This window comes from Cetorhinus maximus, chromosome 12 (assembly GCF_964194155.1).
Source record: "Cetorhinus maximus chromosome 12, sCetMax3.hap1.1, whole genome shotgun sequence".
NCBI classification, from domain to species: Eukaryota; Metazoa; Chordata; class Chondrichthyes; order Lamniformes; family Cetorhinidae; genus Cetorhinus; species Cetorhinus maximus.
In genome coordinates this window covers 96,074,327-96,092,288 of record NC_135890.1, presented here as the reverse complement: position 1 = coordinate 96,092,288, position 17,962 = coordinate 96,074,327, and the positions used below count along the sequence as shown (strand labels likewise).

Below are 17,962 nucleotides of genomic sequence, written 5' to 3'. Positions count from 1 at the left end.
TTTGCTATTGGGTGCTACTTTTAAAAAAACCTTTTTTCTCTCCAATAATAGATTATTTACTACTATTTAGAACGAAATCCTAGAATATTTTCAGTAACATTTAGTGGAAATCACATTTTAGATGTAAAAACGTGATACAAACATGGACTGTAGCTTCCCAAACTACTGGCAACGCACCAAGTAAGTGACACTAAATTTACTGAAAGAGAAATATATGTAGGGAGGGTATTCCAGAACTTAGCGCCTAGGCAACTGAAGGCACGACCACCAAACGATAGAGAAATTAAAATCAGGGATGCACAAGGGGCCAGAATCAGAAGAATGTGGATACCCCAGAGGGTTGTAGGAGGTTTGTAAGTTGTTTACACGGTGCAGTTTTTCAAGCCTTCCTCTGCTTTGCCTGAGGCTTGCAGGGCTTCTTTGCTATTGGATCAGACTTGTCACAGAGAAATGTGGATAATTTGTTTTTTAAGCAGCCAGTTTGCTGTGATTTGGAATGCACTGCCTGGGGTGGGGGCGAAAAAGTGTGGCGTTTGCAGCTTTCGAAAGGGAATTGGATAAAATGTTTGAAATGGAGGGTTAAGGCAGGGCTGCAGAGAAAAAAGAAGGGGGTTAGGGTCTATTTGGAGCCCTTTGTTAGGGCTGAATAGTCCAGCTACTTGCACAATGACATTGTGGGTGGAAGTTTGCTGAGGTTGCCGGACAGGTTTTAACGGATTGGCCTCTGGGCGTCAAGCCAGGATTTGGGCTAACCTTTCACTAGTGAATACTGAAGGCTGCTGAATATTTTAGGCACTTGGCAGCGGAGGCCGAGCGTGGAGGACACCGCGCTCAGGATGCAGGCGCTGCCGATGAGGTCGGTGCTAGTGACGGGCGCGAACCGCGGCCTGGGTCTGGAGCTGGTCCGCCAGCTGGTGGAGGCTGAGCGGCCGCCCCACTACCTGTTCACCGGCTGCAGGGACCCCGAGAGCCCACGAGCACTGGTGAGTGGCTTCAATTTAGTGCAAAATTAATGAATAAAATTCACTTCACCTTTCTACTTTACGTAGTTGAGCAATTACAGTGACTTATTTTTTTTTAAAAATTTCTTGCACCTAATTGCCCATGAGAAGGTGGTTAAAAGGTGTTTTTGTTCACTGAAAAGGACTAGAAATCATGAAAAATATTGGAAATCGTGCAGCTTAAAGAGTTGCAATTCATGTCCCAACACATTTCAGGCTGTATTTTTCAGTCAGTTGTGTCTGGGAATGAAATAGCTGAGGAACCAGAACATCTGGCTCCACATCAAGCGATCTAATCTCTGCCCCTTATTACCAAATCAGTATTTCACCAAAAATGAGCAATGACTTGTTTCAGGGACTTGCCTTGCCGATCTTGTGCATCCGTTCCTAGACGGTACAAGAAGTGTACAGTATTGACTCTGGTTGCAATCCCCTCTCTGCCTCAGGGAATGGTACACTGGAATGCCACCCAAGGCAGATTCTTCTTCCATCTACTTCAAAGCCTAGTGGCATATTGGCCTTTATCTCAAGGGGTTTGGAATTCACAAGTCAGGAAGAAATGCTTCAACTGAAGCAGGGCCTCGATGAAATTGCATCTAAAGTACTGCGTTTAGTGTGGGTGCCAAACCTCCAGAAACATATACAGTTGTCCTGGGAGGAGTGCAGTGTAGATTCGCCAGAATGATACCAGACCTTACAGGGTTTAATTATAAGAACAGGTTAACAGAAACTCAGTTTATATTCCCTTGATTTTGGACAGATGAGGTTGATCCAATTGATGTATTTATGGTGGTAAAGGGATTCGATAGCATAGACAACAGAGATTTCCTTTGGAGGAATCCAGAACAAGGATTCATAAACTTACGATTAAAACTAGCCACTTTCGTGTGTGGCCGCATCAAGCTGTGCGTAAACCGTCGGTATGCAAACATCAGGGGCAGGATTTTACTGTCGGCGAGCGGGGGGCAGGGCCCGCTCACCAACGCGTGAAATGGGTACGATGATGTCGGGCGGAACTCCTGACGTCACCGCGCCCCATTTAAATTTTCAGGAAGGCGGGGGCGCAGCAAAATCAGTTGCGCGTCTGCGGACCTGTCAATGGCCAATTGAGACCACTGACAGATCAATTAAAGTAATTAGTGGACCTGCGCGTCCAACCTTAAGGCTGGAGGGCAGGTCAGGGGCCCCGGCGGGAAGTAGAAAAACATGAAACCTCATTCACGGGCGGGATGAGGTTTCATATAGAGTTTTTAAAATTGTAATAAAGTTTTTTTGGAAATTATGAGCATGAGGGGACATGTAAGGGAATTTTTTTTCTCTATTAATATTTTTGAAAGTAGAGGTCATCTCCCTGAGGCAGCACTTAGCATGCGCACGAAAGAGTGCACTCGATTTTGGGATTCTCCCCCGCCCACACAGGAAGTGCATAGCGCTTCCCTGCGAACGTCATGCTGGGCAGGCCTTAATTGGCCCGCCGGTGTAAAATGGTGCCGCGCCTCCGATTGGGGGCGCCAATCGGAAGCGCACCTGCACACGCCCGCCCATCAACTCTCCCCCCCTCCCCCCACAAAAGGGGGGAAAATTCTGCCCCAAGTGTCCATGCTGAGGTTCTACTGTCCCTGGGGTTGCGAAGGAAGGGTCTAGCCATGTTGCCATGTAACGCTCCATTTAGTTGGACTGTGCTGTATCACCTGTCCATCATGGAAAAGTTTATGCAGAAAACCATGTTTGATCACAAGTCCATCATATCTGCACATAACATCCTTGAGGCCCTGCAGGCAAAGGAGATGGTAGATCCTGTCGGACGGTTCCCTGAGCAGACTGTCAAAGTCATTTGGCAGAATGCCTCATCACCAGAACTTTCAAACAAGCACCAAAATGTAGCTTGGCTGGTGGTAAGAAGGGCCCACCCCGTCAGATCTTAACAGCACACCTGGAATCTGACCCCCTCCGCACATTGACCTCAATGGGGCTTTGGTGGAGAAGAAACTGTTCTTCTTCTTCTGGAATGTTCATCTACTTCTGCTGCAAAGAAAGTCTGGAAAGGATGCAGTGGTTTTTGTCGAGGCTTATTCCGAAGCAGCTCTGTGACGCAGGACCCTGTGCTCTACGGGCTATTGTTCCCAGGGATGCACACTGAGATTAACATCAACTATGGCTGGAGGACAATCAACTCGGTGAAAGACACAGCCTGAAACTTGCTGGTCTCCCAGTGTAAAGAGTTTTCTATTACCAAGTTTTGCGGACTGACACATTCCAAGGTCCATGACTACATGCTGATGTATGCACTAAAGCTTGGGGTAGCTACCACAAACGCACAATGGGGAAAGACATCCATCTTTCAGCCATTGTACTCTAAAGAGCTGAAAACTGGGTAAAACCCCTCGGGCTGTAAGTTTGTTATGTGGTGAACCTTGTAAATATTAACTGTAATTGTAAATGCAGTATTGGAAGAAACTAGTTTGGTTTGCACTTTATGTAATGTCAACGTTGAATGGTCATGTCATGTACTTCTATAAATTTTATGAATAAAGTATACATTTTTGAGGGGAAAAAAGTGAAATATTTTTTGCACACCAAAGTTAGTGTAAATCTGGAACGCTGTCCTCAAAATGCTCAGTCAATTGAAATTTTTAGGATTGAGGTTTGATAGATTCTTGTTCAATAAGGGTACCAAGGGATATGGAGCAAAAGTGGATAAATGGAGATCATGTACAGATTAGCCATGATCTAATTGAATGGTGGAACAGGCTCGAGGGCCTGAAGGCCTATTAATGTTCTCATGCAGCAGAATCCCCACTTCACTATCCAACAAATAGCTTTGTCACTTCGCCACAGACTCCATTTGCTGCTGGCACCTTTACCCTTGCTTTCCTTTGTCAGCTACCTTTGCATTATTCAGCATTTACAAAGGCTGAAAATGCATTTGAAATACTTGCAATCTGTGAAAAATCTGGAATAATTCTTTATAATTTTGGAAATGTTAACTATCACATTCCCAGTCAATAACATTATCAATGAGAATAAAACCTCAGTCCATATTGTGTCATGTCATGCAGACAGTCTTAGATACACAACCTCCTCTTCCTTCAGGTACCATGGCCTAAGAGGGCACTGGTGACCATGGACTTCCATTGGATTGGTCTGTGATCATGCTTGGTAAAGTACTGCAGTGGTTTGCCATTGCCTTTTACAGTATAGCTGACCAGGAAACTCCTGCTCTTACTGCCTGCCATCAGGTGAAATGGAAGGATTTACAGACTAATAATCAACCAGTTTGGCCACATTATGAATGCACCTTCCATGGCCATCAAGTCCTGAAGTGGGACTTGAACCCGGAGCTTCCGGTCTAGAGATAGGGACGCTACCACTGCAGCACAAGACCTCCACATAACCTCATTTGTTCTGCAGATACCCTTTCACTCATGGTAATCTTTCCTAACTCTGTCTTCTGCCTTGATTTCCTTGAGAGAGAATTGGCTAGCAAATGCAATGGTAATGCTTTGCAGTTACCGGTTGATCGTGTAGGACAGATTTACATCTACAAGGGAGTCAAAGTTCATGGCGGGGGTGGCGAGGCAGGGGGGCAGGCAGGAAAGTGGAGCTAAGGCCACAAATCCATGATCTTGTTGAATGGTGCTCATTGGGCCGAGTGGCCTATTCCTGCTCCTGTTTTTATGTTCTTACGTTAAGTTTTTCTTATGCAACAAGATTTTCTGTATGAAACCCATGTCTCTGTTCTCCATAGGATCTTAGGAACCTGGCAAAGAGATTCTCAAATATAAAAGTACTTAAGTTGGGTAAGTGATTAGTGATAACCTTGTAATTTTAGTTAAGAATGCATTGTAAATTTTCTTACCCTGAATTTTTTTTTACTATGGGCTCCATCTTAAATATAGATGGCCTACATCAGAGAACAAATTTATAAATTGAACTTATTGATGCTGTTAATATAAATATTTAATGAAATTCATCTCTTCTCAGTATATGTTATTGACTGTATTAATGGCACTGATTAGCTGAATTTATAAAGTTGGATTTTTGGATGAAGGCAGTTTCAGCTAATACCTATCGCCTGTAATATTGGGATGAGTACAGAGAACCTTTTAGAAGAACATACACAAAATATTCCATATCACTGAGAAGACCTTAAAACCTTAACATCCATTGTTCTCTAGCTCCTCTCCTTTCTCCCTTCATGTCCTCTCCGAGCTCAGCTTGTCCACCCATCTCTTGTTCCCTTGACCCTATTCCCACTAAACAACTGACCATGTAACTTCCTTTCCTGGTCTCCATGCCAGCTGATGTTGTTAGCAGTTCCCTCTCTTCAGTTACTACCTGCTAATTGTATATTAATTGTGTTTAATTGCATGCTGGTGGTGGTCATTAACTGGTGATGCACTTGCGCCCCTTTTAATAAAGAGATTGAAACTGTGGGTTGTTAGGTCAATAAATATATGCTTGTCATGTGTAACTCTGCAAATAAATATAAAACTGTGTAAAAATTGGCTGTTGTTCTATCCTTTACCAACTGGCTTTCTGGAATGGAACATGGTAGCAGAGAATGATTGTCTGAAGGTGAAATTTGGAAGCAAAAAAAAAAATTCAGACAGAAAACTACCATCTTAGTAGCCATTGTTTAAAATGACAAAAAGTAAGTATAAATTATCAAGGTATGATTACACTCCAATTACACATTCTTGGAGTCTGAACCATATGAGCAGTGCAAGAATAAAGTAGATATGAGGACAGAGATTACTTATCTACCAAAGAAGAAACATGGTAGGCCTTGGAATTTCACTTCCTACAAAAAGTAAAATAAGAAGTAAAATATTTTTGTGAGCTGGGTGCCTGTTAGTTGAACAGTGATGAAGGTTTTGCCATTTTTATTGGAGTTCTTGGATGAATTTTACAAAAAATGATAATCTGTTAAATACCTATAAGGAATGGTCTGTCTTTGGTAGATTTCGAAGAACAAATTGTCATTCCATGGAGAACTTTAACAGATTGAATAAAAGATTGACAATTCAATATGGAGATCCCTGGAACAATGTGAACATTTAAATTGCTGGATTGTGCAAAGGTGCCTCATCTGGGCAGGCTCCTGACTCTAAATGGTGTTCAGTTCTCTGAGAGAAACCCTGTTGTGTTGGATGTCTGTTGTCTTGAGAAAATTCCTGGGAAACAGTCATTTTTCTTAGCCTTCCTGGAACAAATGGGGAATTCTACGGTGATACAAAGTATTGAAGACTTAAAAGATTGCCAGATTTTGAAATGTTCCAGATACTGAATGCTGGTGCCAATGCATTAGGATGGATTAAAGAGTGGCAGAATGAGAATGAAAGCATCTTTATTAGATTCGGTTATAGCAGCAGAAGACAGAATTGGAACTGCAATATTAGTCAAATAAATCCCAGGAATGCTCAAGGAATAGTTGATAAGTGCTTCAGGTGTGACTCAAAGTATTATACAGTGAATTGGCCAAAGTGGAGAGGCAGGGCTCTCAAAATGACATAATACAGAGAATTCTGAAAAAGAGGGTGAAGATAATGATGAATATGAACAAACTGTACTTGTCGCAAGGAGTTTCAGTCCTGTGATGGATGTGTTAGTTGTGGACTCCTTTAGCTGTGCAGTGCTGGATAGTGTTTGCGCTTTGACAGTACATGGAACAAATTGATTCATTATGTAGTGAGGATCAACGCAAGGTTAAGGAATATAGAAGTATGGTTTGCTTTAGGTTTGGTGATGACAACACATTGGGATCACTAAAAAGAATTGTACTTGCAAGTAAAATAGCTGGAGTAAGCCATTTTGTAAGTACTGATGAAGTCTCTAGTAGTGTTCAGTAAACCTTCAATGAGACAGGCACAGATGAGACTTGACATAGAGCTTGATAAGGCAATTACTTTGGATCTGCCGTTTACCCAGTCAGGACATTATTATATCGACCTTAACTAGACCTGATGTTTCTCAGTGTTAGACAAGTATTAATGGAATTAGGTGAAAAGAATCAGAGAAAAAAAAGCAAATTGTCTTAAAAGTTACATAGACTATTTATTCACTCTTCTTGTTAAAAGTTAAAAATCCTGCTTAAATATGCAGGTGTGGTTGAAGAAGAGTAAATTAGAACTAACAGGAGAGATTAGAGAAAATTGTGAACTCTGTGAAAAGTATAAGAGGATGCTGCACTTCCAATTGTAAGCCTTCCATTGACATATGACTTTAATGAGATAGTTGTCATGAATCTAAAGGTGTGGAACAGGGGCAATTAACTTCATTCTGCATTTTGTGGACTGGTGACCAAATTTAGTCTTTCTAGGATAATACTTTAGTAAGAAAGAAAGGGTTATTATAGATAAAATCATGGAAAAATTAATAGGGATTGTACTTGGGACAGCAGCAAAAGTTCAATAGGTAAAGGCAAAATACTGCGGATGCTGGAAATCTGAAACAAAAACAAAAAATGCTGGAAAAACTCAGTTGGTCTGACAGCATCTGTGGATGCAGTCCAAATGCTGTCAGACCTGCTGAGTTTTTCCAGCATTTTTTGTTTTGGTGTGAGCAAAATTTCTAACTGGTAATGGGGGGTAGTTTTCCAAAGACAAGTTCAGAGAAGTGTGAAAACGTGAACACAGTCATGAATATGACAGTTGAAAGTCCTTTCAGCAATGGACCCTGTCAAAGGAAATCATACATTGATCAATGAAGTACTGCATAAAATTTTATCTGATCAACCAACCAGACTACAAGTTGACTTATTATTTTCAATAATTTATATAGATTCTTCTTTTCCCACCTATTTCCATTATTTTTAAATCTAAAACTAAAACTTTGTTAGTCTTTCCACCCCACCCCCACTAGAGCTGTACCTTGAGTATCCTGCCTTCCATTCTTAATTAGCACTTTTCTTAGATAATATCACCACCTTCAACACCTCTTTGATCCTTTTGTCTGTGACATCTTTTGATTATCTTCTCCTATCACTGCTTGCTTATCCCCACAATCACCCCACCCTCAACTTCTCTCTCCCCCCGCCCCCCACCTTAGATCAGCTTATATTTCACCTCTCTCCTAACTATACTTCAGTTCTGCCGAAGGGTCGTGAGGACTCGAAACGTCAACTGATTTCTTCTCCACCGATGCTGCCAGACCTGCTGAGTTTTTCCAGGTAATTCTGTTTTTGTTACAAGTTGACAAGTTGCCCTGGGATGGGTAGTTCATCCTTGAGCTTCCTCTGTTACCCCCAACTCTCAGGACTTCACTATTGACCTTCCTGTATAACCCTTGATCTCCACTCAACAATGCTTAACCAACCACCTTTTGACATTGACCTTCCCTGGTAGTCCAGCTTCCTCCCTCTGTTCCCCACGAGACTTCATGGGGCTGCCATCTCTCTCCCTCTCACCCTCTCTTGGTCAGCCATGCCTTGTTCCCTTTTGATTACCGCCAATCTCAATTATCAATGCCTCCTCTCCAATAGCTGAACAAAGCTCCCCAAAGGAAAAGCAGGTCCTACTCACTCTAAATCCACCAGGAAGACTACCTTGCCTGCTGCATGCCACGTTTAAACCGTTGTGAATCTGAAGGTATGTGTCTCTCAGTTGTTGATTAATTAATTGCAAAGGTACACTTAGTTCTGGCAAGGTTGCCTTTTAATGAGCATGCATGACATGCAAATTGGGAAGCTTGATCAACCATCAATCCACCACCAACTTAATTCCATAGTTGCATCCTGCTGTTGGGAAGCTGACTTTTGGCCTCCTGCACAATTAAGTGCTCCTGCCTGACTCTTTTCCGGCTCCTGGAAGCTTCACAAGATTCCACCCAATACATCTAAAGAAGAGACAGAGCTATTGCAAAGCTTGATTGGTCAGTTAAACTGGTTGGGAACTCAGACTAGACCAGGTGCTAGTTTTCATGTATTGGAGTTAAGCAATTCACCAAGCCTCCTTCAACAGCACCTTCCAAACTATATCTCCAGTCCTTCACTGTCACTGGATCAAAATCCTAGAACTCCCTAACAGCTCTGGGTGTACCTACACCCGACGGACTGCAATGGTTCAAGAAAACGCCACCTTCTCAAGGGCAATTAGGGAACAAATTAGGCAACTGGCAACAAATGCTGGCCTTGCCAGCAATGCCAACATGCCATGAAAGAATTTTTTACAAGTACTACAGGTATAGTGAAACACCCTAAACGTTGGAATGTTTTAAGGGAAAATAAAACATTAAAGAATTAAAATCTGGAGAAATGTACACTAAGTTCCAACCTTAGGTAAGCCAAAGAGTATGAAACTACTCCTTTTTGGTGATGCTAATCTTCCTGATGGGTTTTCTAGTGCTGCTGGTTTCGTAACATTTCCTATAAGTAGAAATGGTAAATGTTGTTCTTTAGCTTGGGAAGCTAAGTAAATAAGGAGAGTTGTTAACAATACTTTGGCTGCTGAACTATTGGCCCTGATGGAGGCAGTCATTATGGGATTCTATTTGTCAAATAAGTGATATTCTGTAAAGGGATGTACTGATGATTGAATGTTATGCAGATAATTGCTCACTGTGGGATAATGTACACTCAAGAGTATGAAAAGTTCATGATTTACCTTGCTATCTTGAATCAAGTATCAGAGAGAAAGGAAATCTCTCACGTTAAATGGGTGGATGCAGATCATCAACTATTATTGTTTTATAAAGCAATAAATGCATTTATGAAGAAACTGTTAGAAGTTTTAAAGGAGAGGCATCTTGCATTATAATGCTTTGTACAGAATGTCAAGGTTTTTGATGTAAATTGGTTTGAAAGCTTGGATGTGCATGTAAATTAATTTTTATTTAAAGAGAGAGAAGGGAATCTATTAATTGTGTTTAATTGAATGGAAGTAGTGGGCATTAGCCAGTGGTTCACTTAAGCTGCTATAAATAGACACAGACAGAAACAAGATGTTGTTAGGTTAGGAAGTGCATGCTTCTAATATGTAGCTCTAAATAAATATGTGTTAAAAAAAATAATGGCTGTCCTTCACCAACTGGCTTTCTGAAATGGAGCCTTGTCCCTCCCTCTTTCATTAGCCAACTTGTTCAAAAAAAAATCCTTGACCCCGCTGCCCTTGCAAACTACCGCCCAATCGCCAACCTCTCTTTTCTGTCCAAAGTGAACGTGTATATTGTTATCTCCCTAATCCGTGCCCATATTTTCCAGAATTCTTTGTTTGAACCCTTCCAATCGGGTTTCTGCCTTGCCACAGCATTGAAACAACTCTTATCAAGGCCACAATGACATCCTACATGACTATGCCAAAGATGAACTATCCCTCCTTGTCCTTCTCAATCTGTCTGCAGCCTTCGACATGATTGACTACATTATCCTTCTGCAAAGCTAAAATATAAAGCTACTGAACCATATGGAACAATAAGATCTATGATTGGGATGTCTGTATAGATAGCTCTAGGCTGGTGAGGGGATAATTGGCTGGTCTTGCTGCATTTGAGATCCGATCTAGAAGTGCGTATATGCAGACGTCAGATGAGAACAGAATCAGCTTGACTATGTTACCTGGAACGCTTGTTTAGAGGCTTGTGTGTTAATAATGGCTACTTGGCTGAGAAACTGTAAATGACAATTGCTTTTGCAGTCACATCTATACAAGGCATTAATACCTTCAGCATTATTCAGCACAATTCAACTTCAAAATCTACATACCTTAGATGTATTTCCCAGGCATTCAATTAGCAGAGCAACATGAGTGTTGGCAGTAGTGTGTAGCTGTCTCCTTTGTACCGTCATTTGATGAGTTGCTTTTAAAATGGGACAATGCAGTATAAAAATGGAACTAAAATCACTTTATTATGTGGTGTTTTAAAGATGTTGACGACCTTGACAACATTCAAGAATGTGCTGATCAGATTGAGAAGATATTGGAAAACAATGGCCTAAATCTGCTAATAAATAATGCTGGAGTCTACTTTGGTGGAGACCTCAGTGAAGTTACTTCTGAAACAATGATGAAAAGTTACAGAACCAATACTGTTGGACCAATGATGGTAACCAAGGTAACGTCACGTTCTTGCATTCGTTACAAGTTTGCAATTATGATTGGTTTTAGTATATTTATCCCACCTTATTCTTTGAATGAATGGGGAAAGGAGGGTAGGATAGAGAGTGGTCTCATGATACAATCTCTTAGACAAGAATAGGGGCAAATGATATTGTAAGAATGGAATACTTAATAATGTAACAGAATATTTTGTACTGTGGTGGGCACCATGGTGGCTTTTTAAAAATAAATACTTGCTTGCATTTTGCATTGATGGTTTTTCAGCTTCACCTGTATTGATGAAACTGTTGTGATTCCTGTTACGCATATGTGGTCCTCATTTGATGCATCATCGATTTACAGTAAATGCAAAACTGACTTTTGGTTGAATTAACCAGGTGATTGTGAAAGAGCAGAGAATATCATCATTGGGAAGGCTGAGCAAAAAATTTTGAAGTTCTATATTGACTGTTCAAAATTAAATCCTGAATTTCAGTAATAAAAACATAAAATGCTGGAATTGCTCAGCAGGTCTGGTAACATCTCTGGAGAGAGAAACAGTTAACGATTCAGGTAGATGACTTTTCATCAGAACATTGTAATATGAGTTGCTTTTAAAGTGGGATAAGATGTGCAAAGCTTGTAACACAATTCCAGTTCAAAATCTACATGTCTTAGTTATGGCACAGCGGATGGTAAATGCCGAGCTGTTTAAATCCCAGAGGGAAACTTAAAACAGCTGCCACAACTGTTTTGCAATTTGTATTTTATTTCGAGATGCGTGCCTTCAATTCAGTAACAATAAGTCCACTGAGGCTTAGAGGTTTTTTACAAAACTAAATTAAACATTTATTCATAAAAGAAAAGATTATAAGCACATACAAAGGTCTACAAATTACTACGAGATAACTCCTGAATCCCCTAATTACAGTTACTCCTCCATAAAGACAACAGTAAAACAAAAATAGATTACAACAGACCCAGGCAAAGCATACAATATCCTGGACAGTGATATTCAAAGTGAATTTTCTTAGCTTCGGTTCCTGTAGACAGCAACTTGATGCATAGAGGCTGGAGGCTTTTTACACTTATGTTACACCTTAGAATGCCTTCCTCCATACACACGGCCTCATCTCCTCTATACATGTTTCTCTCTTTTTAATGTAAATTCCATTGTTCCAATATATTTTTGCAACTTTACTTTTTCAATAATATAAATATTTCATAGTACTCGTATTATCAATAACCTTTGGGAAAAATAAACACACTATTTGACTTAGCTTCATATGGCTAGGTGTAATATCTCATCATCTTTTTTAAATTCAAACTATTCTGGCTTATCTAAAAATGCAAATATTCCTCACACCTCACATTCTGAAACTTCAGCCATGTTTACATATTTAACATTTCAAACCTAGCTTTCCTTTTGATCACTCGAGCTCCAGACTGCTGCCTCTAATTCAATTAAGTACCCCCACACACATACATCCACACACACAAACTAATCCAAACCCCACTATTAACCTACCTTTACAATAAATCACAATAATATTATGAAAATTATTACATTTTCATGACAGTCTTAGATGCATTTTTCAAACATTATCTTATTCTGATCAAAGATCACCAAACTGAAACACTAACATCCTCTTCACAGATGCTGCCAGAACTGCTGAATATTTCCAGTATTTTCTGTTTTAATTTCAAAATTTCAGCATCCACAGTATTTTGCCTTTTTCCCCAAATCTCAGACATGTCAGTGAATATTGGTTTGGTATTAGCAAGGTGACAATGCCTTCAGCATGGAAACAAAGAAAATTGGTTGAGAAGGAAAATGCTTGTTTAAGATATGCAAAGCTTGTTGTATAGTTCCACTTCAAAATATGCACATCTTATACGTATTCTCCCCAAACATCTTATCCTGTCATATGCCTTTGACAGTATTATAGACACACTGTAAATGAAAATACTGATGAGAAAAGTTTAGAAGTGATCATATGTTGATATTTGTTAATTGTTATTATCACGTAATAATCCTCACCACATTTGCCATGCTTTGAAATGTTTTTAAAACTAACCTGAAAGACTATCAAAGAGTAAATGGAATTGCACACATGTTCATCATCTGTGGTGCAGTGTCCCTTTTATTGTTCTAGCATTTTAATAAAAAATGCTATTAATTTCCATTAAAAATTCTTTCATTTTCTAATGAAATCAATTTTAAGTAAACCAAGTCCTATTTTCATTTCGGGTGTTTAATTCTCGTTAGTGCTATTGCATCTCTTTATTTGACAGGCTTTGCTGCCAGCTTTGCAGCGAGCAGCTCAGCTGAGTGATGAACCTAAGAAAGCAGCAGTTATCAACATGTCCTCCAGCATGGGTTCCATTGAGCTGCTTGACAATAAAAGTGAGACAATATTTGCATACCGGGTCAGCAAGGTCAGTATATTCCAATACACAGAGAGTAAAAATGATGAAACTGTTATAAAAGGCACTGCTTGTGCAAAGAAATTTTTGTGCTATCAGTTGTACTTGCTATGGTCTGTACCTCTTGCAAGATCAATAAAATGTTTTTTTGGTGCGGGAGAAGTGGCAGGTAGTGAGTGTTATGATTGGTTGTACTTATCAGGATGAAACTGTTTATTGCTCCCAGATCAGATATGACACAGCTAGCTGCAGAGTAAATCTTCTACTTTTCCCAACAACATGTCTCAGCCCTGCCCTCAGAAGAGGACTACCAGCTTTATCAGCGTGGTATTTTTTTCATTTTACACACTAGCATCTTGTGGCTCCTTGAGTGAAATTGCTAATTAGAGATTCCTGTTCTGCTGTAGCTAGGCAGTAGCTTAGCTGCCCAAGCTTATTTTACAGACCCCCTTCAGAGGAGACTTTCATCCCATCAATCTGGTTTGGAATTGAACTCCAGTGCTGGAGATGATAACTCCGTATTGTGGCAAACTGCTTGTCCTTAGAGCTGTTTTCTGGAAATGCAATGAGATTACTGTAATAATTGAAAGTAGGTAGATAAGACCATTGAAAAAAATTGAGTTTTCTAAATAGAGACATGGAGAGCATAAGCAACAATGAGTAATGATAAATGTGTACAAGGCAATGGTAAGATCCCAGTTCAGATACTGTTCGTAATTTTGGTCAACCCGTGACAGAACAGATATCAAAACTACAGATAGCACACCATAAATTCACCAGAGAAATGCCAGAGATTAGAAATCATATGGACTTGAATTACTAGGAGTAATTTCATTTAAGATTTTTTTTAAAATTGCGAACGGTTTTGTCAGTGAATAGGGAAAGAGTATTCCCTTGGTTGGGATGTTGTTAGCAAGGGGTCATCAGTTTAAAAGAGTCATTTCGAGTGAGAGGAGAAGTTGTTGGAAGAATTTTCTTTAGAAAGAGATGTTAGAGCAGTGCTTCCCAAACTTTTGGCATGACCGCATTTTAATGCCCTAGACTTCACATGACCCCAGGTTGATAATTGGGGGGATATGAGAGTTATTGAGCTGCGGCGGGGCAGGGTGGAGCACGATGATCTTTGGGGTGGGGAGGAGTGAGGTTGAGCATAGTGAGAAGTGTTTAAACCTGCAGGGTTTTTTTTTTAAACAAACACCTACCTTTTCACAGCCTTTTTTTTGCAGCAGGAATTGGGCATCAGAGAGCTGTCCTTTAGGCCACACCCACCAATAGAATAAAAGTGAGGGTTTAAAGGGGCCTCACAGCTGTCAAATCAGTCCAAGCTCCACGGTATTCGCGATGCCAAAATTTCACGATCCACAGTTTGGGAAGTCCTGCGTGAAAGGGTTCTGCTTGATGTCAGGAATCATAGGCAGAAACCATTGAAATTTTTAAATGGATAAGTGAATAAGCATTAGAAATAGAGGAAGAATAAGGGCTATGGGAAAACTGTAGGGCAGTAGAGTTAATCTTGAAATGTTCCTACAATAGATTCACTCACTCACTTTTCCAGAACTGTTTCATCCAATTCAGGGTCGTGGGGAGTCGTAGCCTGTCCTGATAGGCAATGGGCACTAGGCGGGGGCAATAGATACAGTGATCCAAATTTTGTGGTCAGTGGCACAGGAAGGTCGGTCGCTGCTGACCACAAAGAAAGCTGCCCATAATAACCTAGCAATCTCTGGTGGGAATTTTCCCTTTTCCAATAGCAATTTAAATCTTGCGCCAAATCCAGGAAATGCCCTCACATGCAGCAGCAGTGATGTCAGTAAGCTGGTATACAACCAATCAAATTGAAGTATTCAGTACAGCGAACCAGGAAGTTAAAAGCGCTTAAAAGAAGTTAAAACCTTCACTTTTAATTTAAAATTTCAGGTAATGAAATAAATGAATGATTATATTAAGATAGAAGCTAAAGTAAAGATAAATAAAACTTTATAAAAACGTGTTTTTAAAAATGTTAATTCTTTTTTATTATTGTGGAGAAAGTTGACATTCCACAAATGAACATTTCGAGGCCAGTAAGATTGTTTAGCAATAATGATGAAGTTAGTATGCTGCTTTAAAAGCCCAGTTTACACCTCATTCAACAAGGTGCAGCTTTTTCAAGGGTTTTTACAGTGAGACTAAGCATTAGAGTGGAAGTTTTTGTCCATTCATGATTCCAGTCTGTGGAAACAACGACAGTGCACCCTATGGAGAAGCATAAACTCAGTGACATCAACTTCTGTGTTATTCTGCGTATGTCCAGGCCCTTGAAGTTGCTGTCAATTTCAGTGGAATAATGATGCCGAACGTTAACTGTTTCGTTGTTATTACCACAGCAAAATCCAGGCCAATGATTCAATGGCTCTAAAACACTGCAGTCAGTATACTCCCAAGTTTATGTTTTCTGATTCTCAGATTGTCTTTTATTGAGCCAATTTCATGATGATATTGGTTTTTAACCAGGCTGCATTGAATATGGTGACGAGGTGCTTGGCTAATGAGCTGAAACCCCATGGAATCCTTTGCATTTCATTGCACCCTGGTTGGGTTAAAACAGAGATGGGCGGTGAAAAGGTAAGAAAATAAATACTGAGATCAGGTCTAAAATTATAACCAACACTATAACTAGTGGACTGGGATATGTGTGTCACACCCTGTCTAAGTAGTAGTTCCCATATTATACTTTTTAAAAAAAAACTATGTTTAGTTCTTGGATAATTAATTTGCATCTGTACTATTCTTCAATTCGTCTCTTTTATCGCACTTTTCTCTTTCTTTCACTTCTATCAACCTTTATTCTAATATCTGTTGCCAGGAATAAATTCTATGAACTATTTTTAATACATTTTTCAGATGGTGTCACTTTTGCCCTTTGTTCTCCCTTTCCCCTATCTGGGTTACATTGCAGTATTATGAGTAGTTGAGTAACAGTGTACCTTATTTTATTTCATTGAAGTAGCTTGAAGGTGAAGGAAAATCCATGGGACTACATTGTGTCCTTGTCTATTTGTGTATTCCTTCAAAGTTTTAGTGAAAAATCACTTTAATATGTCATGTATTCTTATCTTCAGGCTATTCCAGTGATGCCACTGATGGGAGGAGTCACTCTGTTCATTCTTAATCTAAGTTTTCCCAGGATCTGGCAACTTTAGACTGGTTTGGGGGTTGATCCAGAGCTACCCACTCTTAGCAAAATAGACTATAGACTAGAAAAGGTATACTTTGTGTTTAAGATCTAACTAACATTCAGTTTTTATTCACTTTCATGAGGCACCACTAACTAAGGAGGAAAGTGTCTGTGGAATTCTTAAAGTACTGTCGACGCTTTCAGACAAAGATAATGGATCGTTTCTAGACTGGAGAGGTCAGCGTTTACCTTGGTGAAGACTAACTTACTAAGCATTAATGTGTTAATTTTACTCTTCACAAAATGGAAAAGTGGCACAATATGACTTCAGTTGCAAGATTGTTACTGATTTTCAGCAATACTAAAATGCATTTGGAAAATTTACAGTGTTCTTGAGCTATACCTAATTCTATCTTTTCAATGATTAGATATTAAAAAATGGCTTAATAAAACTATTCCAAAATGGTTATTTTAACTGATTTGTACACAGTTGCGTTTTAACCTTATCAATTTAATTGACTACTGTTGGATCTCCCATGGCATTGCTGACATCTTGTGACGTGTGATTGAATCATCAGGGAACTGGGGAGACTTCAAGCACAAGTAGTGGGAAGGGCATAACACATGGTAAGCATCTATAACAAGCACAGCACTCAGGAGGGGAACTGGGAGGCCACGGGGAGAGACAATCAGTAAATCAGAAACTTCCGTCTGACTTAACTTAAGTCAACTTAAAAATGTGGTTTTATTCATTTCATGAACTGTTAATTAATTATGAATACTAATGAAACCTAGATATTAAATAATGTTGCACTATTTCAATTTAATAGAGGTGACCACACACAACTATTTTTCCAGAAAAAATGATTGATTCTAAACCATTCAAAAATTACATTATAGATACACATTTATTATTTATTTAGAATTATAATGGGTGAGATGTTGGACAGGATAGACATAACCAAAGTAGTCTTGTGTTGCGCATAAGTTGGGTGAAGGGGCATTTGTGGTAGCTGTCTGAAGAAATCATTGAGGAACCTGTACAGTTTTAATGTTTGGCCTTTATTATCATATGATCAGTGAGCTGTCAGTGTGAAAGGCACTCCCTGTAGGCAGTTCATCATTTAGGTGGCAAATCAGACCAGGAAACCCACTGCTCAATCGGGCCTCAGATTGATCCATTGATCTAATTGTGGCAATCTGCTTGATTCATGATCCAAGTGAGCATGGAATGGGCCTTGTCCTCAAGCCAGAAATCTCTCTTTTGCTGTGCAGAGCAAAGAGTGGGGAGGGTGGAGCATTGCCACAAAATAAAAGCATTGTAGCTGCTGCCAGGAGAGCAG

The 17,962-nt window shown here is 39.8% G+C and overlaps 1 protein-coding gene across 1 annotated transcript; it reads left to right on the top strand.

Moving 5' to 3' along the window:
* The first annotated feature begins 517 nt into the window (after nucleotides 1-517).
* LOC144687714 (C-signal-like) lies at nucleotides 518-17,094 on the top strand. Its single transcript, XM_078554149.1, has 6 exons — nucleotides 518-983; nucleotides 4,750-4,801; nucleotides 10,864-11,051; nucleotides 13,331-13,474; nucleotides 15,956-16,066; nucleotides 16,763-17,094. The coding sequence occupies exons 1-6, from the start codon at nucleotides 837-839 to the stop codon at nucleotides 16,874-16,876; spliced, it is 756 nt and encodes a 251-aa protein (XP_078410275.1). The 5' UTR covers nucleotides 518-836; the 3' UTR covers nucleotides 16,877-17,094.
* Nucleotides 17,095-17,962: the final 868 nt, after the last annotated feature.